The 26,232-nt window shown below is 57.6% G+C and overlaps 1 protein-coding gene across 4 annotated transcripts in view; it reads right to left on the reverse strand.

Annotated features, from left to right (window-relative positions):
* Positions 1 to 26,232, reverse strand: part of DSCAML1 (DS cell adhesion molecule like 1) — a 94,997-nt gene that overhangs the window by 9,336 nt on the left and 59,429 nt on the right. For 2 of the 4 annotated variants that reach the window (XM_039564783.1, XM_039564782.1), the window contains exons 4-20: positions 19,794 to 19,940; positions 18,242 to 18,520; positions 17,253 to 17,528; positions 16,446 to 16,742; positions 14,254 to 14,526; positions 10,928 to 11,206; positions 10,598 to 10,717; positions 10,283 to 10,459; positions 5,621 to 5,820; positions 5,206 to 5,302; positions 4,965 to 5,093; positions 4,409 to 4,576; positions 4,169 to 4,239; positions 3,066 to 3,306; positions 2,009 to 2,155; positions 1,777 to 1,932; positions 1,103 to 1,242 (exon numbers count right to left, since the gene is read on the reverse strand). In XM_039564783.1, the coding sequence (XP_039420717.1) occupies positions 1,103 to 1,242; positions 1,777 to 1,932; positions 2,009 to 2,155; positions 3,066 to 3,306; positions 4,169 to 4,239; positions 4,409 to 4,576; positions 4,965 to 5,093; positions 5,206 to 5,302; positions 5,621 to 5,820; positions 10,283 to 10,459; positions 10,598 to 10,717; positions 10,928 to 11,206; positions 14,254 to 14,526; positions 16,446 to 16,742; positions 17,253 to 17,528; positions 18,242 to 18,520; positions 19,794 to 19,940 (3,197 nt within the window). Of the gene's footprint in view, positions 1 to 1,102; positions 1,243 to 1,776; positions 1,933 to 2,008; positions 2,156 to 3,065; positions 3,307 to 4,168; positions 4,240 to 4,408; positions 4,577 to 4,964; positions 5,094 to 5,205; positions 5,303 to 5,620; positions 5,821 to 10,282; positions 10,460 to 10,597; positions 10,718 to 10,927; positions 11,207 to 14,253; positions 14,527 to 16,445; positions 16,743 to 17,252; positions 17,529 to 18,241; positions 18,521 to 19,793; positions 19,941 to 26,232 lie in introns of those variants that run through there. The other 2 variants (XM_039564784.1, XM_039564785.1) reach the window with 2 other exon arrangements.

The following is a 26,232-nucleotide window of genomic DNA, read 5'->3' on the forward strand; positions in this document are numbered from 1 at the left end:
AGCAGCGGCTCAGCTCTCCTCGCATCCATCCCTCAATGCCGGTGAGAGCCGGCTGGTGTCGTGATTCTCCAGGGAGCCGGGCTGGAGCCCAGGAACAGATGGCTACGCCGGCAAGGCTTGTTCCTGGGAAAGGACGCTTCCCTGACACCCGGCAAGCTGCAGTGGGGCCAGCCTGGAGGCAACCCCAGCCAGGCTGGCCCAAACCCTCTGCGGACACAGCGAGAGGCCAAGGGGTCCCCAAAACCCGCGTGGGGTCACTCCTGCACTGCCCACAGCGACGGCCCCAACCCTGCGGTGGCCCTGCGGACAGGGCTGGCTGTGTGCAAGCGCCGGGGCCAGTCCCCATCGCATCGGGAACAAAGTCCCCCTGCCCCAAAGCACAGCACGAGGGGAGGGACTGCCTGGCACAGCACCCGGCTGTGCCACCACGCCAGCACCGGGCAGGGACGGGGCTCCACGACCCCCGTGGCACAGGATGGGTGTATTTAAGCCTGAGCAGGAGGGTACCCGTGTGTTCACCGTCAGCACATGCGTGCCCTTGCAGGGACACGGGTGTGAGTGTACCCCAAAGCAGACACACCTATATGAATATTGTATAGTATACATAATTTTTTTTACCCAAATGACAGTTTTGACAAGATGCCAAGAAAACAATATCGGATCCCAGCGGTTTTACCAGTTGCTTTGATGAAAAGATTATGTTGCCCTGGAAACCAGAGGCTCAGATAGTGAAATGAGTTTGAGAAGGAGCTTTTGATAAGCACTAGTCTGCAGACCTCCCATCAACCTCTCCCTTACCAAGGAGGGATGGGGCCAGGTTGGATTTCTATTTCATTTTTGGTCAGCTGCTGGCATGTTTCCCCCTCTGGAGCAAGCGCTGAGCAGGGCAGATGCCAGAGGATGGGAACAGAGAGATGATGGGACCATTCCCTGGTGCACTGTGCCCATGGATGCCCTTGGACAATTCTGCAGTGAACCCCAAGAGGTCTTTGCTGCTGCTGCTGCTGCTGCCTAGCATCAGCTTTCCCTCCCATTCCTGCTTGGCCAGCTCTGCATTCCCTGGCACACTGTGGCAATTCCCAGCCCCGTTCCCATCACGTACCGGCTGCCCCGAGCCGGGGCTGGAGCAGAAGATGGTGTACTTCCGAATGATGCCATTGGGCTTGGCCGGCGGCAGCCAGGACACCACCACGCTGCTGGCAGAGGACGGCACAGCCTTAATCCCAGCTGGGGGACCTGGAACTGAGGAGGGAGAGCGTGGCAGAGTTGCTGCCAGGAGGTCTCCAAGGTCTCTGCCCAGCTGGGAGATGTGACAGCATCCTGCTGTGGGGCTGGCATCCCAACCCCACCCTGGGAAGCAGCTGCAGTGGTGGTGTCACATACAGGCAGGGAGAGGTCTGCCTGCAGGACACCTCTCCACGGGTGGCTCTGCTCCCTATGTGAGCCAGAGGCAGGAGGGTTAATTGCAGCCCAAGCTCTGGTTTAGAAATCGTGATTGGCTTTTAATGGCCATCTCCTTAATCTGTCAGCCGTACCCTGCCCAGCTGCGCCTCCCTCCCAGCATCTGGCGCTTCCCAGGACACAGGCCCAGGGATGCTCCGCTAGCGAGCTAATGGCATTAAAGTAGGGCAGGCGGGGTGTAAATATTTAAATATCCACACTTAAGGAAAAGGAAAAAGAGGGAAAGGGAAATGCCCTGCCCATGGCTGTACACGAGGGGTTTCCCCTGTGCCCCGGCAGCCGCTCCAGCCCTTTGGCACAAGCAGCGCCACTTACTGTCCTCCTTGGTCTGGATGTAGAGCACGCTGCTGCGGACGCCGTCACCCGCCTGGGTGTAGGCCAGCACCTGCACGCTGTAGTTGGTGAACTTCTCCATGCCCCGCAGCTCCACCCGCTCCCGCGTGGTCGTGATATTCTGCATCTCGCCCCACTCTGCAGCAGACAGGGCCCATCAGCCCCTGTGCCACCCCCCGTGTCCCCCTGGCACCTGCTCCCCACGAGCGCTCACCTCCGTCCATGTAGAGGGACCAGAAGATGACCCGGTACCCCTTGAGCACCCCGTTGAGGGTGCTGCGCGGGGGCTCCGACCAGGAGATCACGGCCACATCCGAGGTGATGGAGATGGCCCGCACGTTTTCAGGGGGCTGGCTGGGAACTGGGGAGGGGATGGATGAGGAGGACAGTCAGCAGAAGGATGGAGGTGCCAGGCTGGAGGAGCCGTGTCCCGCACCACCACCCTGACTGCACCCACATGGACCCCGCTGTGCTGCTGGAACCCCTCAGCCAGTCCTGCCTGGCAGTGCTCTGCCTCCAACATGCAGTTTTCCTTCTCCTGGGCCAGTGAGGTGGGAGTACACCCTGTGCTGGTGGTGACGGGGAGGATGCTTCCCAGTGAGGGGAGAGTGGGAGAGCTGGCTGGATGCGAGGTAATTAGATCCCATTGCCCCGCAAGAGGTAACTCTAATTTTTATGAGCATTTAAATGATAATACATCACCATAACGATCCTCTTTGAAAATGATTATTGTTTCATATTACTTAGGTGCAAAAATATAAGCACCATGTAATTAGGGACAGAGTATAATAAACTAATACAGATAGTCCGTTTGAACGAAATGAAGGTAATATAATTATGGAAAAGACACTATTGCTAAAACAGGGGCCCTTGAATACCCCGGGAGGAGTGCTAATGCAGCCAGGAAACGATCGCGGTTTGACAGGCTAACGAGAGCCTTAATTAAGAATGAAAAACTGCTGAGCAAACGCACTGCAAAACTTTTTCCTCATTGTTTTTAAAATGACCGAGGCCAATCAGCGACCGTGTCCCAGATGGAACCCTGCCTGGCACTTCAACAGTGCCTAAATCCACCTCGCACCCTTTAATTGTGCCACAAACCCAGTGCCGTGGGTGTCCTGGTACCCCCGCACTCCCAGGGAGCTGGGAGGGCGCACACAGCCACCGCCCCACACCTGCTTGCGACAGGATGGGGATCACCTGAGGGTCCCCCTGGTGGGACCTGGCCCTGGGGACCAGGGTGCCTGGCTTGGTCACTGGGCCACCCTTACCATCCTCCAGCGTGGTGGCGTTGATCTCGCTGGACGAAGGCCCCGTGCCCGCGCGGTTGAACGCCTGCACCACCACCCCGTACTGCGCAAACTTCTTGAGGTTGTCCAGCGTGTAAACCTCGCTGTCCCCCGTGGCCTTCATCTCCACGATGCTGTACTGCCCGTTGCTGCCTGGGCTGTTCTCCCGGTAGCCAATCTGGTAGCCACGGATCACCCCGTTCTGCAGCTCTTTCTTCGGGGCCTGAGGGACAACGAGGGCAGGACAGAGAGGTGTCACAGGGGTGGGAGGCTCACAGGGCTCTGTGCCCCAACCCACCTCTCCCTAGAGGCTTTTCTCAAAGCTTTCAAGTTTTTTTCCCTCTCCACTTTTCACTGAGTGGCAAAATAGTGATAAAAAAGGTCCAGCAGGTCCTCAGAGCCACCAGAGAGGAAAGTGCTGCCCAGACAGCACCAGTCCCCAACCAGAGCAGGAGAAATCCCAAGTCTGGGAGCCTGAGGGGCCAGATTGAGATCAATCTTAACAATATTTCTCTGAAGCATTAAGAAATCAATAGGGTTGATTGCAAATTTATGTTACAATGCCAGGGCGATCCATCTTGCTGAAATACTCCTAAAACGAAGTGACTTATCTTTCAAGTGAATCTTACTTTTCATTAATCTGTTTTTCAGTGCTTAAGGGGAGGGGGGAGAAGCTGAACCCTAAATTTATTGACTTAGCAGTTCATTCCCAAGTCCTAACTTTAAAATCAATTTTATTTTTCATTAGGCAGCTTTGGAAAAATAAATCCGATTCTAAGTTTTATTGATCTCTGCTCGAACGCTTCACAACCCAGCACCTCAGTTTTTACATATTTATCCTCTCTGCCCCATGGTCCCCCACGGACACCCTATGACATAATGAGCTTGTTGTAAAACATGACTGATAAGAGCCCTGTGCAATAAGGTGAGCTGCGTGCCCAGCCTCCACTTTTCCTTTTTCCTGGGGAATTCTTCCTGATTCTTGTAACATCGATGACATGCTGGTTCTCAGGACAAGCTGGGACAGCATTTGGCCAAGTCCCCATGGCCAGGGAAAGCCCACACACCATCCTGGCCTCACTCACCTTCCAGGTGACCTGGATGCTCTGGGACGTGATCGGCTGCAAGGTGACATCCATCGGAGGGCCATCGGGAGCTGCGGAGAGACCAGCACAAAAAAGCACATTGAGAAGGTTCAGGAGCTCCTCAGCAGGAAAACCCCTGGCTTTAGGAGAGCTGTACCTCTGCCAGCTTCCCCACAGGCTGCAGCCCCCATGTTCCCCCTGCCCACCATCCCCACCATCCCCAGGAGCCCAGAGCGGCACCTGCTTCCTCAGTGCTGATGGTGAGCTCCTTGCTGGGCTCGCTGCGGCCGATCTTGTTGAAGGAGTACATGCGGATGCTGTACACGGAGGCGGGGTGCAGGTCCACGATGTTCGCCTGGTTGATGGTCGGGGAGATGTTCCGTGTAGACTGCTTGAAATCCCAGGAATCTGGAAGAGCAGCGGAGTGAGGCAGGAGGGTCAGCACCTGAATCCTGTCCCGGGGTCTGCAGTGCCGAGGGGGCCGTGCTCAGGCAGGTGAGGTCCCCAAGCACCTGCAGCTTTTCTGCCCCTGGAGAGGTGCTGCTTCCCTCTCTCGCTGTTGTGCATCGGGGTTCAACTTTCTGCAAATATTGTCTCTTTTAATATTCCCTTTCAAATGCTCCCATCCAACAGAAATTACCATATTTCATTAATGCCGCTCTTTCCTTTCTTCATCAAAGGAACCGGGATGCAGAATATTCCCTTGGAGGCACTGGTGGGGCAGTCCCACACCTGCCTGTGCAGGCCAGCCCCCAGCCCCACTGTGGCATGGGGAGGGGACATCACTGTCACCCACCTGACTTGTTCTTGTACTCGATGTCAAACCCGGTGATGATGCTGTTGCCGTCAAACCGCTGCGTCCATCGCAAATTCATACTCCGGGCTTTCACCTCACGGATCTCCAGCTCCGGTGGGTCAGGGGGCTCTTGGGGACACGCAGGCAGATTAGGGACACAGGCAGGGAAGCCCCACGGGAGCAGGGGGACCCTCTCAGCAAGGCTGTGCACCACAGGGCTCACGCACGGGGGATGGAGTACCTTGCACAGTGAGCTGGATTAAGCCTCTGTCCTCGCCGTAGGAGTTGATGGCGTGACAGGAGAAGAAGACGGAGTCCCCGCGGTCGGCTGGTTTCAGCTGCCAATGTTCCAGGGAGAGGAGCCAATTCAGACTGAGTTCCCCCAGCACTGTCCCCTGCCTTCCCCTGCCATCACTACCTGCTGCCACCACAGTGCCACTCCCTGGAGCTGCAATCCCTCCCATGGCATTCCTAACACCCCCCACCCCCCGCCCCGCTGCTGGGCTCGGCTTTGCCACTCAGGGAGCCCAGCACAGTGCCAGGCTTTGTGACACCCACTGGGGGCCACCCACACCCTCCCCGCACCCCCCTTCTTCCCTCCAACACCCAGCGAGACCCCCGGCAGCCCAGGCAGGTGCAGAACCCCCAGCCCTCACCTTGAGCGTGGAGATGACCTCGTCGCCGTTGTCCTTGGTGGTGATGGCGTAGCGCATGTTGCGGTCGGGGTCGATGACGGTGTCCCCCTTCTCCCAGCGGATGATGATGGGCCGCTCACCCCGCGCCGTGCAGTTCAGCTCCTTGGTCTGGCCCTTGATGGCGATAGTGGTGTTGGGGTGGGAGGTGATCATGGCTGGGACTGCGGGGAGGCCAAGTGTCACCTGTGTGCCCGGGGGACGGGCGGGTGCCACCTGTGGCTGCCCGGCCCCGCAGAGCCCACGGACCCACCGAGGACACGGCGCATGCGGCTCTCACCGAGAGGCCCCGCAGCCCGAAGCGGAACCGTCTCGCTGCATTATACAGCTCAGGATCATAAAATAATGAAGCAGATAAATTTTATAATGCATAGCATTACACCGGGGTAGACAATAAAACGTGAAAGACAAATAACCAAGTGCACACTATAATGAAGAGAAAGCCTCCAGTCTGAGACGTGCGGGTATGAATTATTGACTAAGGTTTTACACTCCCGAGGATGAGAGGAAGAATGTTTTCCATCACGGATTTGCATAATTCACTCATATAAACCTGGGCAGAATACAGAGTGTGATTTCCCATCAGCAAGGCCGCCTTTGCATTGCAGATGCCAGAGATGATTTTTTTTTTCATAGCCACCCCAATATGCAAACAGGGCCATTGGGGACACCCTGTGCCATGGTCACCACCCGGCTGGGGTGCAGAACCCAGAGGTGCTCGAGCAGCGGGTGCAGCACAGATGGGGATGGCTGATCTGTGCTGTGAGGATGCTGTACTGATCCCTGGCCTGGCTCTTCCCTGCTCCAAGAGCCAAGCCCTTTGTGCCAGCCCAGTGCCATGCAGTGGGCTGGCTGTGGCAGGCACCACACAGGAGGAATGGGCTGGGGGACCGAGGGCAGGCTGGGTAAGCAGAAAAAAATGTAATGCATAAACAAACAGCAGTGCTGAGTCCTGCAGTAATGTATGATAATGACAATCCGCAAAGGCAACACACACTGTTCTAATGGGACACAGGAGGCTCTAATGAGCTACGACTCCTCGGCTTTCTGTGGCAATGTAATTCAATTAACAGCCAAGAAAACCTTTCCTCCGGAGTTGCCGGAGTTTGTGGGGTGCAGGACAGTGCAGTGCCCAGCCTGGTGCCCAGCCTGGTGCCCAGTGTGACAATCCTGCCCCAAGGGGAGCACAGCCCCCCCTGAGCTGGCAGGGGCTGGCAAAGAGCAGGGATGTTGTGGCCTGGGGCACCAAGGGTTACAAGACACAGCCCAAGGCTTCTCCTAACTCTGCCCTGTCCCATCCCCAGCTGCCTGCCCGTGCTCAGACACCTCTGCCTGCCTGCAGCACCAGGTCAGGGATACACTGGCACAGAGGGAGGCCTGGGAAGGACTGTCCCAGCATCCCATCGGCGTGAGGACAGAGCACAGTGACACCGGGGGCTCTTGCCCCTGCCCCAAAGCGGGGCTGACTGCACAGCACAGCACAAGAGCACACACAGCCGGATGAGGGCTCAGCACCCAGTCCTGGCACTTTGGGCAGCCCTTGCCAGGCTCCTGCCCACTGTGCCCATCTCCTGCCATGGAAAACCATGGAGGGACCACGCTGCTATTTGGCAAACAGGGGCACTGGGGATGTGGTCCCTGCACTCAGCCCTCATTCAGCCCAGCCTGGAGGACAGTGCAGCAGCAGAGGGTGTGTGGCTGTGGGGCCGGAGGGGCAGGACAGCCCCTCAGGGCTGCAGCAGCCTTGGCTACACCAGCCCCTTCCCAGTGAGCAGAGGCCCCACGAGAGGAGCTCCGTTTCAGGCTCTGCTTCGCTGAAATGCACTTATTGATGTTTGATTAAAAGCAGCTCCTTGGATGTAAACATATCAACTTCTCTCAATTGCCAGGGTCCCAAGGGAGCTGCACGTAGTCCAGAGCAGGAAAAGAGCACAACAAGCCCCAAGAAAACCCCAAGCAGCTGTGAAGATAGCACAGATTGGGGCACTGGTGCCCAACACCTGCCCTGGAGCAGCTCTGCAGCTTGCAGAGGGATCACATTGCTTGGGACTGGCTGCAGGGACCTCCGAGGGTGGCTGGGAGCTGCTCCTGACCAGCCTGTGACCCCTTCCTGGGTGCAGGGGCATCAGTAGTGTGGCATCAGCCACAACTCATGCAGCACTATGGGCAGACAGGCTTCCTTCAGAAGAGCTCACCTCCAACGCCTTCTGTGCCCTCCATTCTGTGCCCACCAGGGTCCACCCACCCCCCCAGCCTCTCCCTGTGCCCTCGGCCTTGTTAACAAGGCCACAACCAGTGGTTGGTCCCGCTGGCTGGGCAGAGATAAGCCTGGGAACAAAGGAAGCTGACAGCCACCAGCACGCTCCGCTGTCCCACACCCGGCTGGGGCACGAGCTGCTTCGCAGAGCGCTGGTGACAACTGAATGAGAACAGTGACAAGGGTGACAAGGGCTGTGCCTGCCTCCCTCGCCCCCCTCTTTCTTGTTTGGAGCTGGCTCTGTGATGTTAATTTGATTGCACCCGTCTCAGCTTCCTTTCTACACTGATTAGCTGAGTTTCACCTGAAGCATGAGATTAATTCAAATTGCATGGAAGCAATCAGTTATGCTCGTGCCGTGTGGCAGCGAACTTCCAAACAGGGCTGTGCCACGACCACAGACAGAGACCCCTCTCCCTGCCCCCTGGCTGGACCCCTGGCATTGAGGTGCTGGCACGGAGCAGGCAGAGGAGCCCCCTCCCCAGTGCCCAGGGCACTGCCGCTCCCCAGCAGGACCCCCGAGGACGTGACCGTCCCCACCCCACGCACTCTTGACACCCGGGCAGGTGTGCAGCCATGTGCTAAATGCATTTATCACGCGCTGCTGGGCCCCTCACCTGCGCCCAGCCCAGCCCGCTGTCCCCTCGGGCACACGCTCGGGTACTCCAGCACTCCCCACCTTCCACTCTTCGCTACGCCCGGCTGGGTGCTGGAGAGCTCCTTCCCAGAGCAGGGAAGGACAGGCTGCCATGGTGTGGGAGCCCAGGGGACATGGCACCCAGGGACAGGAAGGCCTTCACTCCATAGGTGACATTCCCCGAGCAAATCTGGTGGCTCTCCTCACCCACCCACTGACCAAAGCAGCATCCAGCTCCTCCTGGCTCTGCCAAGTCCATGGAATGCGGCCAGGACAGCACACACTGTCCAGTGTGTTACCTGGCTGTCCCACCTCTCCCCAGGGCCCCTTGCTGCTATCAGGGCAGGGGATGTGTGACACCAGCTGGCTGTGGCACTCCCCTCTCCCCTGCTGACGGCCAGCACGCTTTGTTTGGGCTCTGATTAACTCTCATTTAACTCGGTTCGCTGTGGCCTGACTTTCAGGGAAAGCCAGTGCTGATCTCCCTTTAATTGGGCTGACATTTCACTAAACAAACAAAAACCCCAAAATGAAACAAAACAAAGAGCCCATCTAATGCTTAATTGGCTGTGGCACTTCGTCTACCTATTCATCCAAACCTTTTCAAAGGCGGTGAGGGCTCCGGGAGATGCAAAAGCACTCGCATAATAAGGTTATGTGCTATTCAAGTCAGCAAGCAACCTGTCCTGGGATGCAATTACAGGAGATAGCAGGGACACGGCACCAGTTCGGGCTCCCAGACTTCGCACGCTCGCTCGGGATTAATCGCCTTGACTTTGTACCTGCACCTTATTGAAGTGCCTTGTTTGAAGTCGCTGGGTTTGATTCATCAGTCGGATGGATAAATTAAACAGCTGACAGGGAGGGGAATGGGAACCTGCAAAGGCAGAGGCTCGGTGGGGAGGGGAGAAGCCCCCGAGAGAAACAGCTGCTGGTGTCAGGAGAGAAAGCACCGGGCTGGGGAGGGGAGGTCGGGGCATGGTGGTGACCAGAGAGGGCTGCACATTCCATCTGCCCACGGCATCCCAGGGGGACAACCAGGGGGGTGGTGGCTCCCACGGCTTCACCTGCAGCGTCCATCCCCTCTGGCACAGTGTGCTCGCTGCCTCATGCCCAGCATGATCAGGGCAAAGTTTAGTCCTTCTGGGCCCAGTCCCAACCCCAGCCCCTTCTGGAGACACCAGGAGTGAGGGTGATGGGGCTGGACCCCCTCCACCACCTCCTTTTGGAGGTTTGAATGCTCCTGGCAGCAACGAGCCCAATAAATAACACGAAGCTGGCAATTATACATTCTGCTGATAGCAACGGGAGAGCAATCCAATAACACACACAGTTCAAACACGGTGTCTAACAACACTTCCCAGCCCATCCCTGTCAAAGCAGCCCAGCTATTTCCTTTCCTCCTGGATGATGTAGATTGATTGCTTGGTTTTATTAAAGACAAAGTGTGTTTAATAGCAAAAGGGAAGCGGGTCCCTGGAGGGGAGGAATCAATGCCCTCCCATGCCCTGCATCGATCGTGGGGATGCGCGGAGCCGAGGCCGGAGCGCGGCTGGTGCGGTTGGAACCCTCAGAACAGAGGAGGATGCTGCACCGGACCAGGCTCTGCTGGTGACCCCACATCCCACAGCCACCCTCACTGTGCCCACCTCTGCTGCCCTGGTCACTGCCGTGGCAGGAGCAGGTCCCTGTCCCTGTGACGATGCCCCGCGGCGCAGCCCCAGGTACTTACTCTTGACGGTGAGGAACATGGACTTGCTGATGTCTGTGCCCACGCCGTTGCTGGCCTGGCAGAGGTAGTAGCCGATGTCCTCCTCCAGGACGTGGCGGATGAGCAGGGAGCTGTTGGGCAGGATCTGGATGCGGCCCGTCAGGGGGATGGGGTGGTACTGCTGGGGGTTGCCACTTCCTAGGAGGGGACACAGAGACACAGAATTCATCTGAGGCAGAGGAGTGCTCACGAGGCTTGGAGCTGGGGTGGCTGTGCCCAAGGGACTGTCCCCAGCCCCTGGTGACACCCCCACACACTGCCATGACCCATCCCTACCTTTAGCGTGCTTCCACATGACTTTCGGAGGGGGGTACCCGTCAACGGAGCAGTTCAGCACCCCGGCTTTTCCGTAAATGCCGTCTTGGTTGTTGGGTTGGACCACAAAACGAGGAGGCACTGAGGAGTTTGGGAGAAAGGATGGTCACCGTAGGAAAATCCCCATCAGATCCCTACAACTCCCCAGTGCCTGTGGGCACAGGGTGCCATATCTCCTCACCCTCCCAAATTCCCTTTGCTCCCCAGTGTCCTGCCCCTCCCTCGCTGCCCACCCTCCCTCTCCCACCGGACCGGGTGGGATGCAGGCGGCCGGGTCACCCCCCGGCTCACCCCGCACGATGAGCTGCCGCTCCCGGCTGACGGTGGCAGCGTCGTTGCTGGCGATGCAGGTGTAGTTCCCGTTGTGCTTGAGGGAGACACTGGAGATCTGCAGGGAGCTCATGAACTCCTTGCTCTCGATGGTGACCCCAGAGCCGGAGAGGATGACGTGCCCGTCCTTCCTCCAGGTGATGTGGATGGGCATGTCCCCGGAGGAGACCACGCAGGGGATGTAGAGGAGCTGTCCGATGGAGGCAGGTGGGAACTCGAAGGGCTGGATCAGCGGAGGGACTGTCGAGGAGAGAGGCAGAGAATGCTGGAGAGCCCATCCCAGGAAAGCCTTCCTGCAGTGGGGATGGGCTGCAGTGGGGCTTGGGGAAGGTGCTGTCCCAGGAGGAGAAGCAGCCCAGAAAGTAAGAGAGGCTTTTGAGTCCACCAGGAACAAGGCCAGGGGACAGCAGGAGGTGCCATCAAGCAGAGAACAGCAGGAAAACTTCTCCCACCTGGCAGGGCCACCCTGCTGAGAGCAGGACAGAGAAACGCTGACCCTGCACTGGGGAAAGCCCCGGCCACCCCCAGCACGTGCCACCCGAAATTCCACCTCAGCATTTATCCACTCCCAGAAAAGCCATTATTAGATGGATGCTTTTCTTAAAGGCGCTGGATTCAGAACCAGCCATTATCTTTCTGATAACTTAATTAGGCAACCGCAGCATCTCTGGCAATGTGGGAGGGGGAAGAAAGCAGAGAGAGGGAGACAATTAGCTTAACAAGGCTCAGCACCTGGTAGATGAGATCCTCGTTCTGCAGTCTCCATAATTAAATTAGCAGGCTGCCAATTGTCCCTTCGGCAGTGGGGAGCTGCCCTCTCATGCAGGCACAGGGGCAGCTCCCTGTACCCCCACGCACTTCCCTGGGCTCCCACCTCCGCCCTGTGCCCATCCCATCCCTCAGGTCTTGGCACTGCTCCCTGGTCCAGCGCACAGGCAAGCAGGGGCTGTCACTGTCCCCCAGGTGGGAGCCACTGCCACCAGGCAGGCAGGGTACAGGCAGGGCTGGCCTGTCCCTCTGGTGGCTACAGCAACGTGGCTCGAGCTGCCAGAGCCATGGAGCCGGTGCTGCCTGTTTTCCATAATTAATGAATAATTAATTGGGAATGCACTGCAGTCTATTGCAGAGCAGGGATGGGCTTGTGGATCCGCACCTCTCCAAACACGCCCCTCCGGCCGACAGACGAGCTCTCCCTGCTCCAGCTTCCCACAAAGGGAGCTCACAACTCCCCTTTCCTTCCCAGATCGCTTCTGCTGCGATTCTCCTTTCTCCAGAGCTTCCAGGCTCTCGCTTGGCTGCAGCCCAGAGCACCTTGCCCACGGTGCCATCGCAGAGCCCATCCCAGCAGTTCCAGTCCAGAGAGCACCCCAGAGAACAACCTCTGCCTTCCCGTGGGGTAAAGCATCGCCTCACAGTGCCCGGGCACCGTGTCAGCCTTGTGCTTCCCGAAACGCTGCAGCCACCCGAGCAGGAGCCCCAGGATGGCACCAACCCATGGGATTAATTAAAACCTTCAAAGATGTCTGCTGAAATAAGGAGCTGTCAGGGCACCTTGGAGGAGGCTGGATTTTGGATTGTGCTGCTGGGGAAGCACAATGAGGAGGCCCCAGCAGCACCCCCGAGCAGCAAAGCCCTACCGAACAGGGAAGTTTGAAACTGGGATCCTGGGGTCCCCTGGCTAAGCAGCAGCAGCTACACCTGGGCAGGAGTTTCCCTCAGCACAAGATGGGGGTGGTGCCTCATGAACAGGGCTGGGGGCTGCCTGCACATCCCTGTTCCTGGGGGGGCAGTGCCAGAGGGAATTGTAAAGGTTTTACTGCTGCGTGATCGGAAGGACCTGCATAACTCACTGGTGGCATTTCATGTGGTCACCAGGCACTTGGGGCCATAAAAGCTTTATGGTGCTCCACGGCACCCCGCGCTCCTTGTGCTACACAGTTATGTTTATTCACTCTCTGACTCTCTTCTAGGGCCTTTGCTATTCTTTTTCACAGGTCTTTTATCCACGGGCTGGAGGAAATGAAGAATTCAGCCAGTGGGGCTGGGTGTAAATATCCAGCAGCGGAATGAAGATGTTTGGCCTGTGCTGCGCCATGCTCCGGCCTGCTTGCCTTCCTCAGCCCATCACTGGCCACTAATCAAGGCAGTAAATCCAAATTGGGAAGGGTTCAGTAGCGGTGGCTTCCCAGGACACACAGATCCTCAGCTGAACTTCAGCATCCTGCACCCCTCTGGCAAATCCTGTTTAACTGTTCACAAACATCCCGAGATGGTCTCCCCACATCAGCCCTGCCTGTCCCACTTGTCCCAAGACAAGACCGGCATCTCTGGCCTCTTTCCAAGCCCTGGGACTCCACATGGACAGGGATTTATGTGAGGTGAGGAAAGCAGAGCTGGCCAAGCCCTGCAGACCCCAGGGGCAAGAAGACCTCCCCGCACTGCCCTTAGACAGGTTATCCAGAGCCTCCTCTCCCCTTTGGAAGCCTTGGAGAAGAGCATTAGCTAATCAAGTGGTAGCAACTCTAATCAGCTTCATGCGCTCTCTCACTAACCTGATTCCTAATAAGAAAATGGTGGCGGGGAGGGGAGAGGAGGGGAGGGAGGGGGATCAGAGTAAATCCAGTGCACGAATTCCCCGCTGGGTGAGAGGCAGGACGGCAATTGGCCGGCTCCGTCCCCAGCGCCGCCGTGTTTGTCTGAATGATTTACTGCAAACACCGAGCTGGCGACGGGCGGAGGTGACCCCACAACTCCTGAGGACGGGAGATCCGGGAGCACCGCGCGCTCCCAGCACAATCTCAGCCAGTCACTGGGAGGGAATGCATCCGGCTCAATTCATTAGGACTGATAGCTCCCTCAATGGGGCTGAATAATTGATGGCCTGGAGAAGCTTTTAAGATGTTCTGTGCGCTCAGAAGACCGAGAGTGTTATTTTTTTAAAAGCTAGCACACAGAGAAAAACATCGGTGAAGGTGATCCAAGCAAAGGTTAGATGTTTTAATACGTTATGTTTACACCATAAATCCTTGCTCCATCACTTGTAAGGGGAAATGGATATGGCGTGGCTCAGGGCAGCTGCCGGCGGCAGGCAGGACCAGGTAGCCAAGCCAGCTCCTGAGGGCTGAGCTGAGCTCCCATGACTGGTGACTACAGAGGACAGCCATCACCTGGCCATGCAGTTCCCTGTGTGGTGCGCTCCTCTGCCTCCATCCCACGGCAGGGAGATCCCAAACACAGCCTGGATGAGCCCTCCCTCCCATCCAGGGGCAGCGTCCCCACCCTCTCACCTTTGACGGTGACGTGGACGCTCTGGCTGATGGAGAGCTGGGGCTGGATCAGGACGCTGCACAGATACTCTCCTTCATCCATGCCTTTCTGGACGTCCATCAGCTTCAGGGTCCCGTTCTCAAAGACCACTTGGCGGTGGTTATCGGGCAGCAGCAGAGAGTCCTTGTACCACTTGATGGAGTAATAGGGGTACCCGATGACCCTGCAGTTGATGAAAGTGTCCCTACCCGCGACCGCTGTTATGTTCTTCATGGCGCGGATGCTCGGGGGACCTACATATTTGGGAGGAAGGGAGAGGCAGGCTAGGTTAATTCCGAAGGGCCATTTGCTTGCATGCAGATCTGCTGCTATTCCAGAGCAAGCTTCACAGGCAGAGGAGTGACCAGGACAGCCGGGAGCCAGCCTGCTTTGGGTGAGGAGGCGGCACGGGCTCCTCTCAGTGTGTGTGGGGACGGCCGCTCCTCGGCTGACACCTCCAGCTACAGCTCCTGGGTCACAGCCACACTGCAAACAGCAAATCCCACCCCAGTGCTGGGGAGGCCAAGCCCACACACACCACTGCTGCCCATTGGGGAAGGTTGGATGGTGTCTGTGTTTCTGCACTGGGCACTGTGGCTGCCCAGGATGCCTCTGCCCGGCTCCTCTGGCAGCACCAGAGATATGGGAGAGATGGGGAGAGCTCTGCCACCATCACAGCCTCTCCCTGCCTCTCCCAGGAGGAAGCTGCCTGCATTGTGCCAAACATCCTTGGCAAGAGCTGCTATGGGAACATGACTTCCCCTGGCAAACACACTGCACCTCCTTAAGCCCCACCTTTCTGCACCCCCCACTTCCATCCTGGGTGTCACTGAAAAGCCAGCCAGCCACCAGTTTCTGTCTGGCTTTGGAGCTGCCTAAGGACTGGGAGAATGCTGCAGGTGAGCCTTTAAACGAGAGGTTTCATGCATCAATAATTACATTGTTCTCCCAGCCACTGCATAAAATAGCAAAGTAATCTAAAGATTAACCCTGTCTTGACTCCTCGTCCTGAGGGTGTAGCAGGATAACAGCTTAACAGACACCCAGGATCAGGTGGTGGACGGTGTTTCTCATTCTAGGACACGTTAAGAGAAGGAGCAGGAAGAAAGGAATTAGCATCTCACTCTGTAACCATGTCTCGGGCCTGTCTGAGGGACATGCTCTGTGCCACTGAAAAAGAAACCCGAATCTTATCTAGTGACAGCCCATCAAGAGCTGAGAGAGGGGAAAAAGGGAGACAAGGGAACATCCTCATTGCAAACGCTGCTCTGGCTTCTCCTGGCTGAGGGATGGACTTCCTCCAAATTCAGCAGTAAACGGCAGCAAAATTCCGACTCTCCTGGGATCCCAGCCAAAAAGCCACTAGATCCATTTCAAACCTGAGACACAGACAAACACAGCCCTTCAACCCTCATTCTCAGCAGACAAATAAACGCTCCCTTATCTTGTCTCGCTCCCACCTGTAAGCCTGGGAGCTTTAATTGGGGATTATTAATGGGCAGGGGCTTACACCATACCCCGTGCCCGAGAGCGCTCCCCGGAACACACCGAGCAAGGCGCTGCAGCCACAATAACACGGTGATTAACTCGGCCATGGCTTTTAGCAGACAAAGAAAATACAGACATGACAAATCAAAGCTCATTTTCCACGATTTCACGTGCTGCCTCATCATCGTTTGTCATGGAGATCCCGGTGCCGCCAGGCACGGTGGCTGCCAATGACTGGGGTCCTGTGGGGAACGGGGGTGGCTGGGAGAGCATGGGGGACCTGGGACACCTCTGGACCTGCCACCTCCTTCGCCATGTGTGGGGTCCCTCAGCAGGTGCCTGCCCACCCTGTGCAGACCCCAAGGCAAGGCTTGGCAGGGTGAGAGTGGACTCCAATGCGGACAGCGCTGCCCTTTGACTCGTACAAAGCCAAGCTCCAGCTCTCCAAGCCTCTGGAATTGCTTTCCACTTTGTTAAACTCCCTGCGTTAAGCATCAGAGAGGCTCAACCCTGCAAGTGTGCAAGAAGCAGGGCAGGACTCAGGGAATGAGGCTGGGTTAGCCAGGGAGACCCACATGGCTGGGATGAAGAGGGAGAGGCGAGGAGGAACGATCAGCCAGGGAACAGAACAAAACCAAAAAGCCCAGTAAAAGTCCTATTCTGATATTTAAAAGTAGACAGGCACCTCTTACGTTTATTCGCGCTTGGTATTCGGCGCTGCCCACCGAGTTCCGCGCGGTGCACCGGTACACGCCGCCGTCCTTGATCTGCGGGCTGGTCACGTTCATGTGGCTCACGGTGGTGCCATCAGACATGGTGTACTGGTTGGAGCGGTGCCCGCTGTCCCGCGGGATGGGCTCGTCGTCCAGCGCCCAGGTGACGGTCGGCGGGGGGGCCCCCTTGGCGGCACACATCAGGGAGAACTGCTCCCCGGGGTTGACCACCTTCTCGCTGAAGGAGGAGACGATGCGGGGGGTCCCATCTGGGGGGCACCCAGCGGGATGGGGGTCAGGGAGCGGCAGCCACAGGCAGCAGCAGTTACCCGCTGGCAGGATGGCACTGAGCTCCCACCCCAGGCTCAGCCGGGACAGGAGCCCAGCTGGTGACACACACGTGGCTGTGGTGGCATCCCTGTGGCAGGGAGATGCAGACGGGGCGAGGGGACACGGTGGCTGATGCAAATGCCAGCTTCAGGGGACACCACCCTCGGCAGAGCCCATCCCTTGTCCAAACACTCAGTGAGCTGGATCAGGGAGGGCTGCCTGGTGAATGGGGTGCCCAGGGGCTGGGGATGGCAAGTCAACACTTATTTTGGTCCTTCCCCATCCCAGCCATGCTGTGCCCCTGCAGACAGCACACAGAGCCCAGGAACAGGCTGGCAGCAGCCTCAGGACCCCCACCCCAGAGGGTCTCCCTGTCCCCCAGCCATGCACAAAGCATCCCCTCAGAGAGGGGCAGAGGAAGAAGCCCCCAGCCCGGGAAGTCAGCTCACCCTCCAGCGTGATGATGGAGAAGTCCTGTGCCGTCTGGGACTTGCGGGTGGCGAAGCACTGGTAGGCCCCAGAGTGGCTCTTCTGGGCGGCCGTGATGAGGAGGGTCTCGTTGCTGATGCCCCGGATGGAGATGTAGTCATCCACCGCCACCAGGTCCGTGTTGCGGTACCAGCGGATGACGTACTCGGGGGACCCGCTGAGGGCACAAGAGAGGATGACGGTGCTGCCGATGCCTGTTTTGAGCTTCTTTGGTGTGAGGGTCACACGCAGAGGGTCTGTGAGAGAGGGGAGAGCGGCGGAGGCGTTGGCGGTGCCGGGCAGTGCAGCGGGAGGCAGCTCATCCCCGCTGTGCTCTCTCTGCTCCTCCTGCCCCGCGAGCGCCAGCCCGGCTACACGTTAAATGTCACCGCACAATAAGGCAGGTGGCCCTGCCACCGTCCTCGCTGCTGACAGCCCCTGCTTTTAACGTCAGCCCCAGGCCCCCAGCGGGGGTACTGTGGGGAGGTGGCAGGACGGCTGGAAGAAGATGAGCTCCATGTGACAGGGACAGTGCTGAGCTGGGGACACACCAGGCTGGCTCCCAGCAGGCTGATGGTGCCTGGCTGGTGCCATGCTCAGCAGTGCTGCTCCAGGTAAGGCAGGCACAGTGGCTCTGGTACTGCCAGGATCCTGGTGACAGGAGGAACCCCCAGGAAAACAGCACGTGATAAATACTTGGCCTGCCCAGATGGTATTTACTGTTTGGCTAGAGCTTATTTTATGTAAATCAACATAAATTTTATGTAAATCAACGAAGCAAAGCACAGAGGCACCCAACACGTCGGACACGTGCAAGACAGTGGCTTCCAGCGAGCAAAACACTGTGCCAAAATACAAGGCTGTTGTTTATACAGCTGTATAAACCCCTAAAGCTGTATATGGATAAAGGCTTTACGTGTCAGAAGGCAGAAGGACTAAACCCCCACCACTCCTCCCCGCCGGCTCTCACCTATGACCGTGAGGGTCCCCGTGACCTCTGCGGAGCCGAAGGTGTTGGTCACCTCGCAGATGTAGGTGCCGCTGTCCTCCACGCGCAGGTCGCTGATGGTCAGCCCCGTGATGCGCTTGGTCCAGCGGCTGTCAGCGGGGAGCGGCCGCCCGTCCTTGATCCACCGCACAGCTGGGTTGGGGTAGCCCGAGGCGATGCAGGGCAGCTCCACCAGCCGGCCCGCCTTCACCTCCCTGGACTGGAAGCTGTCTAACATCGTGGGGATGGACTCCGCCGGGTCTGGGTTGGGAGAGGAATTGGGCTCAGCCGGGGAAGAGGAGGAGGTGAGGTGCCTCAGGGACACCGGTACCACTGCGTCCAGTCAGCACCATCCATGAGGGACTGGCTCTCCCCATCCCCGTGAGCTGGTGGCTCTGCCATACAGGAGTGCAGGATGCACCCCATTATCCATGCTGGGCGTGGGGTGCCCTGTCCCACCCGGCCAGCACAGCCTTTGGCAGCCAGGACAACAGGCATGTGGGGAGGTGGGAGGGAAAACACTTCTTAAGTAGCTGACGGGAGGAATAAACTCAGCAAGGGAGGAATTACTCAAGGTGACACCTAATTGGTGCAAAATACACAAATTTTGTGGCACATTTCAAAATTTACAAGGAAAAGGGCCCATCAGGCAGCTGGGAAAGGAGAAAATTAATCACTAAGTCTCAGGCGTGAAATTAAATTCCAGGGGAAAGAAACCTCTTTCATTACTCCCAAGCAGAAGTAAAACGCCGTGACGTGTAAATAATGACAGCGACCAGGAGGGGAGCGGGCCAGATCGAAGCGCGCGGATTGGGGATGATACACCCGGCGACGCCCACGCACCGCAGGGACACGCGGCAGGACGGGCACGGCTGGGACCCGGCACCCGCGGCTCTCCGAGAGGCAACATCAGGCAAGCCCTCCATCTCTGCCCTGCCCTCCGGGGGGTTAATTCGAGGAGCCGGTGCGGGAGCACCCGAGGATGGCAACAGCATATGGCAGGGAGCGGGCGCGCTGCACCGAGCGGCGGGAGCGGCGCCGCGGCTGCGAGTCGGACGAACTCCCTCCCTCCCTCCCTCGCGGAGTAATTTGGGCAGTCAGCGGAGCCGGGAGCGCCCCGAGACACCCGGCACTCCGGACTGCACTGCCTCCGCCGCAGTATCGCTTGCATGTTCGTCACATCGCGTCAGGCTGCTCACATCGCGGGCTGTCACATCGCATCGCCTCCCGCTCGGGGTGACGCGCGGCACTGCCACCGCCGCGCCCGGCTCGGGGGGGCTGCGTGCTGGGGGCACCGCCGAGGCACTGCCAGCGCCCTGCGCAGCCCCGGCGGCACCTCCCGCCCCGCACCGGGACGTCTCCTCGCTGCGGGGACCCGAGGTGGCGAAGCCAGTGCTCCCTGTGCAGGATGGCAGTGCTGTGGGCAGGCGGGGGGGTGGGCAGGCAAGTGGGGGACTGGATGTCGGGCAGGGCTGGGCCCCGTCCCGGGCACAGGACCTGCCCCTCGCCCACACTGCCAGCCCCACGTGCTCACCTGAGACGGAGAGCCGGGCGCCGTTGCTCTGCCGCGTCTCCCCGCTGTACTTGTGCTTGGTGATACACCTGTAGGTGGACAAGGCATCTTCCTTCTGCACGTCCGATATGTACAAACCTCCATAAGAAGTAATAAAAAACCTATTTTCTGGAGACACAAAGGGAGGAGGAGAGTGAGCGAGCCAGCCCTGGCCCCAGGCTGAGCACCTGGGTCAGGCAGAGCCCCTGCACTCTGAGCTGGCACTGGAGCTGTGGCAGGGAAAGAGGGACCTTCTTCCACCTCCCTGCACCTCCACCACATCGGGGTGCAGCTCTAGCTGAAGTTTCAGGCTGGCTGGCGAAGTTGGATGAGCCGCAGAAACCTTGTGTGTACAACAACAAACTGTGTTTGTGGGCACGGCCTCCCTCCATCACTCACCCTGGCCAAGCACACACACCTGCCCAGGTGTAAAGGTGGGGCTGGGGTGTCTTTACACACACCTGGACTCCCATCCATCCGAGGGCTCGGATTCAGGCAGGCCGTGGCTGCAGAGGGTGAGCAGAGCGTGTGGCACGAAGCTCCAGCACACGCTGCTCCACCACGGTGCCACGCGCTCCATGGCAACGCGGCAATTAAAAGTGAATCCGTCCCGCTGAGTTAATAATTAGCTTAACTTACTTAGAATCATGTGAAAACAAATAAGGGCTTGAGCTGATGTTTGAGCCCCGGGAGGAGGGTGGCGGGAGAGCAGCCAGGGCAGCACAGCCCCGGCAGCGCTGCCGGAGCAGCCCCCTCAGGCCAGCAGGTTTTGGAGCCTGGCACCAGGGAAAGGAGGCTTTGGCTGGCTCCTGACCCCTGTAATTCATCATGAATTACAACAGTAATTAACATGAATAGAAAGGCCTGTGTAGTGGCTACATGGAGAGCAGGATAAGCCGAGGCTCTGGAGAGGCTCCCTGCCCACCTGGAAAGCACTTTGCTCTGCCCCTCTGTGCCAAGCAAGGCTTTCACCCCCAGCTTTGAGGGGCTTTGGGGTTTATTCCAGCACCAGTCTCAGCTGGGATGGGATGCTCCATCTGCTCGGCTGTGCCGTGGTGCCAACCAAAGCACCCCCTATCAAACCCCACGGCTGCAGAAGGTAATTTAGTGCAGCTGAATGCTCAGAGTGAAAACCTTTAAACCCAGCCTGTAAATCAGCAACATCTGCAAATGGCTCCCTGAAGTCCTGCACAATGCCTGCTAAGCCAGCATCTAGCTGATGAAGCCAAACAACAGTTTTTACTTCCAGCACCTTTTGGAAGCACCTGGATATTCTCAATTTAGGCAAGAAGAAAGCTCTGTGGTCCAACTCAGAAGTGCGGAATAAGCACGAGCGAGAGAGGACAAGAGGCAGATGCTCCCAGAGCACTCTGGCTCCCACACCCTGGGCAGGACCCCAGCCCCTATTCCCTGCAAGTGCTGCAGGTGACAGACCAGCAGAAAACAGGGATCCTCACCCAGGGAGCCAGAGCGTGTCCCTGGCACGAGCCAAGGCAATGGCAGTGCCGAGCTGTGCTGGCATTACCCATTCCAGCTGTGGCTCAGCCAGATGTGCATGTTTGACTCCAACTGCTTGATACCAGAGCGTGAGGGACTCCAAACAGCAAAGAAAGAGCAAATAATTAATCACGATGCCAGTCAATTGTGGCTAACAGAGGCACAGGCACCCGCCAGACTGGCACCCTGTGCTGATCCTCCCTGGAAGCAGCGGCAGCCCCACGGGGTGCAGGAGCTGCCATCCCCACCTCTCCAGCAACACCCCTGTGACTCCATCCCTGCTTAGAGGGGTCCGGGGCTGATCAGCCAAAGCCTCCATGCTCCGGCATGTGAGCACCAGCATGGCAGCACATGCCCCACACCAGCCTGCAGCTGGGACCAGAGGTGCGGTGGTGCGGGCACCGTGCTCCACCGCCGGCAGGAGCCGCCCCGGGAGCCGCACAGCCCCCGCGGAAGGGCACGGGGAGTGGTCCCCCAGCACTGCGATAACATGCAAATCAAACATTAATTTTTCATCTCCCATCAAACCAGTAAGCGGAGAGCATTGGCCGCACTGGAATTTGAGACGGGGGGGGAGCCGGTTTCCACGGTAACGGGGCTGTATTTTGCGAAAGTGCTGGCAGCCCCAGCCCACACCCTCACACGCGGTCCTGCCTGGGGATCCACAGCCCTGTGCTGCCGTGCTCTGGGCTGGAAACAAAGCCTTGTGCCCAAGATGCAGGCTCTGGGATGGGGCTCCAGCCATAACACCCCCCCAGGGACAAGAACAGGCAGAAATCCTGCAGGTTTAGGATCCACGTCTCCACCGTGGAGCAACAGGAGGCATCTGCCCCTTGCACGACACCGTTCCATCACGTGTGAGATCTACCCAAGCTGACAGCACGGCCTCCTTTGGTTTTTTTTCCTGGGAAGGGACAAGTGGCTCTGTCGAGGAACGTTCTGCTGGTTCAGGGGAGATGCGGGGCAGTGACTGATGTAAGTGGCTCCGACAGACCTCACCCAAGTGACTTATTGCTGAGTTTTCCAGGCAGATTAATGTCGAAGGTCGCCAAGCAAAATCAGATCTTTCTGCCTGCCAGGAGGTGGAAAAGCTTTACAGGAAGCAGAGGATTAAGCACATCCGTGGCCAGGTTGGAGTGATGTGCCTCTAATAACTCTTCCAGCTAGACCTGAGCTGCTGCCTTTGGAGATACCTCACCCAAGCCCTTGAATCAAACACTGCTGAGAGCCCACCAGAAGCTAAATTCTACCTAAATTCTCAGGAACTGGCCCCTCACCTGGGGAAAAGCACAAGGGTGAGAGGAGGGCTCTCCAGCATGGTCTCACTGAGTACACACACACCTCTCCCACATCCAGCTGCCAGTGGTGGCCCTGGAACCCCAGCATCATTCCCAAGGGCCTCCCAGTTCCAAGAGAAAGATTACAGTCGATGCAGGTTACCAGCTCCTGCTCTACCCAATATAGATTTGTCAAAACAAGGGGTCAGGGCTTCAGGAGGGAGCACGTTTTATAGTTCATAAGACTAATGAGATAACTTTCCCCCGGTACTGCTGGAGAATCAATAGGTGCCACCGTTTATGAATTAGCCATACTGGGAGCATGTGCATCCCAAGGCATCCCGGACAAATCCAATAACTGTTTGGTGCTATTTCTGGCCACGTTTAAAGTGACAAACGCCTCCCAGGGGGAAGGCACAGAGGGGGAAGCCCCAAAGAGCAAAGCCTGTAATTTTCCACCGCTGCCACAGGGGCACTTTTCTGCTGTGGCTGCTGTTCCACGATGCCATTTGCCCGGCATGGAGCTCGCCTGGGGACAAGGAACATCCACAGATAACCCAGCCAGGACGGAAACACCTGCCCACCCCATGGCGCCGATCACCACCTCCCTCCCAGGGACAGCCCGAGCCCCGGGACGCAGTGCCCAGCGGGGCAGGGGACACGGGGCACAGGAGCGGGCTGGCATCAGTGTCCACGCACCAGAGCTGCCTTTTATCTCAGCAGGCTGAGCCCAGCTCGTGCCACAGCAAATGCTGAGAGCAGAGGGGGCCTGGACCGGGCACTGAGATTAAAGCTCCATCCATCCCTCCCTCGTGGAGATGTTAAAGAGGAGCCGTAACTCGAGCCCAATGCAAATTTCATAGGACCTGCGCAAATCTGACAGATTTATTTACGTGTTTGCCTGCCCTGGGAATCCCAGGGGAGCTGTAGGCCTGTCGCTGCTCCCAGCCCTTCCAAAGGCAGCAGAGCTCTCCCGCAGAGCTGGGGCAGCAGATCTGTGAGCTCAGCCAAAGGTTCCCACCTGGAAGAGTCACGGGCATTTGTAACATGGCCAACGCCAGCTGAGCCAGCAGCTTGGGCTTTGCACCAAGGGGCTCCTCCTCTCCTCCTCATCCTCTGCCTCCAGGGCCAGTGACCCTTTTCCTGACAAAAGGGACCTGACGGCTCCTGCTGGAGCCAGAGCAGCGGGAACAGCAGAGGAGGGGTGGAAAGCAGGGACTCGTCACGGGCTTTCCACCTCCCCTCCCTAATCTGCTTTATAAGCATGGCTCCATCTCCTCCCGTTACAGGATTAACACCCATCTCTCATTCTCCTCCCGCAACAAGATTTTATTTCTAATTACGCTGTAATAAAACTGGGCGCGCTCCCAGGGCTCCTTCCAAATGACTTGTCGACACTTGGCGAGATTGAATCCTACTCGGGCCCGTTTCCGGCACCTCTGCCTGCTGTTCATTAGGCATGCATGAGGGAGAGGGTTTAAGAACAGAATTACATTTAAATGACTTTTCTGAGAGGGAGACATGAAACAAGAGAAGCAAAAAGCAGGAAAGGTTTACAAGGAGGGTGTCACTGTCACCTCCCTGTCACACTGCTGCCCAGCAGCTGCTGTGCCAGGTCCCCACTCCCAGTGCTCCGGGGATCTGACAAGCCAACAAATCCAAAAGGAAACACTGGAGGGGATTTCTGAGCGTCAGATTTTTGCAGCAGGATGGCAACCAGGGACACGTGTCGCTGGACATTGTCACCCTGCCCTGGGGGGTGCCCAGGACGCTGCGCACCAACTGCTGTGGGAGTGGAGAGGTTTTCAAGCAGAAATGGGGATTTTCCCACCAGGGCTCAGGAAAACACACACCACAAGAAATGCGGGATGGGCATAACCGGGAGTTGGCGCTGCCAATCCTGCTCCCTGCATCGGGGTGTGAGCAGCCAGCACATGGCTCGAGTGGAGCACCGTGTTTCCAGATGTTTTCCATCCTCACTGCACTCACTGGCAGTGGGCGGTTTCTGCTGTCTGGAAGCTGCTTCCCAGATCCAGGCTCACAAGTCGGCAAAATTGGGAAAACAGATGTTAGGAAAGATCTCTCTCTATTAGCTCCCTCGGAAGTGAGGTATCCTGCAGGGCTGGCAGGAGTTATTAAATCAAGCGTCATTATTTACCCAAGGGCCAGTCTCGCAAGTCATGTTCCTAGAAGTAAATCTGGAAACGCTGCCCACGGAAATGGATTCACACGGGTACGAGGGAGAGCACAGTTTGCCTCTCCGGGTTTTAATCCACCTCTGAGTCACCGGAGTGCTTGGCCCTGAAACCTGGCAGTGTTTGGGGACACTTCGGTTTGTTTGCGCAAGCGACTTTGGGAATGACACACTTCCACTGAACGGAGCACGGAGGAGGAGGAGGAGGAGGAGGAGAAAGAGGAGAAATCCCCTGGGTGGGGGCCACGGGGCCGGGGCTTGCCCATGGAGCAGCCTCCTGTCACCAGCCACGCTGGCACTGCCAAAGGAGGAGGAATTAATCTCCCGAGGTGGTCCAGAGCCGCCTAATACCAGCAGAAAATTACAGAACAGGATGAAGAGCATTACAAAATGAATAGGAGGGGACTAGAGATTTCCATGGCTAATCCTGTTAACGAGACAATTTCTTATCAAACTCATTATGTGGCGGAAAGCAGGGGGGAGGGAGGGGCTGGGCAGGGAAGCTGGGGAGGGGGAGGGCGATGCCAGGCAAAAGGCATTCCCGGAGCATCGGGACACGGGGCTGACAGGGGAGTAGGGCAGCTCCCCAGCCCGGCTCACCACGCCGCACGTCAGCGAGGGTTGTATTTCTATTTCCGAGCAGAGCTGAGTATTACTAGAGTGACATTTACCACAAAATAGTGCCGTCTGCTCCGGCTCTGCCACCGGAGCTGCAGCAGGCTGGGATTACGGCGGGCGTAAAAACGTATAAAATCCACCAAGAGAACACTCAGTTCAAAAAGGGATTTTTGGAGCGTCGGTTTTGTTTTCAACCTCCTGCTACGACGAGTGTCATTTTCCCGGAGGAAGCAAAACAAAATGCTGCGGTCCGCAGGCTGAGTATGTGTCTGCCCTAGCACGGGATGGGTGGGCTGGGAAGGCAGCTCGGGGTGCTGGGGAGCTGGGCAGGCGCTCTGCCCACCGGCCCCTCCGTGCTGATTCCCGCATCCCGCTCAGCCACGCACGAGCAAAGCCCAGCAGCCTGGCACGGAAAAACGCGGCTGTGGCTGAGTGATTCCCACAAATCCCCACCAGCCCCTCCATCTCCTGCCCCCGAGAATCACGGGGGCTTCGCCGCTACTTTGTGCACAGCATTTAATTTTCTTTTTTCTTTTTTTCTTTTTTTCTTTTTTTTTTTTTTCATTTGCTATTTAAAAAACCGCGGAACTAGTCAGATTTCATGCTAATGAGGAGAAAATCTGGATCGAGGACTGTGCAAAAATTTGCATCTCAAAGAGGAAAACAGGAAGTCGCTAAGAAAGGAAAATCCACGCAGAGGTAGCGGGTATGGCCATAATTAGGCTAATGCTGCCTGTGTTCTGTCAGCTCGTTTCCATCAGCCCCGGGGTGGCAGGGGACAGCAGACCTCCCCACCAGCACGCCATGAGTCCCTGCCACGGCTCCCAGCTCGGGA

This window comes from Corvus cornix, chromosome 24 (assembly GCF_000738735.6).
Source record: "Corvus cornix cornix isolate S_Up_H32 chromosome 24, ASM73873v5, whole genome shotgun sequence".
Lineage (NCBI taxonomy): Eukaryota > Metazoa > Chordata > Aves > Passeriformes > Corvidae > Corvus > Corvus cornix.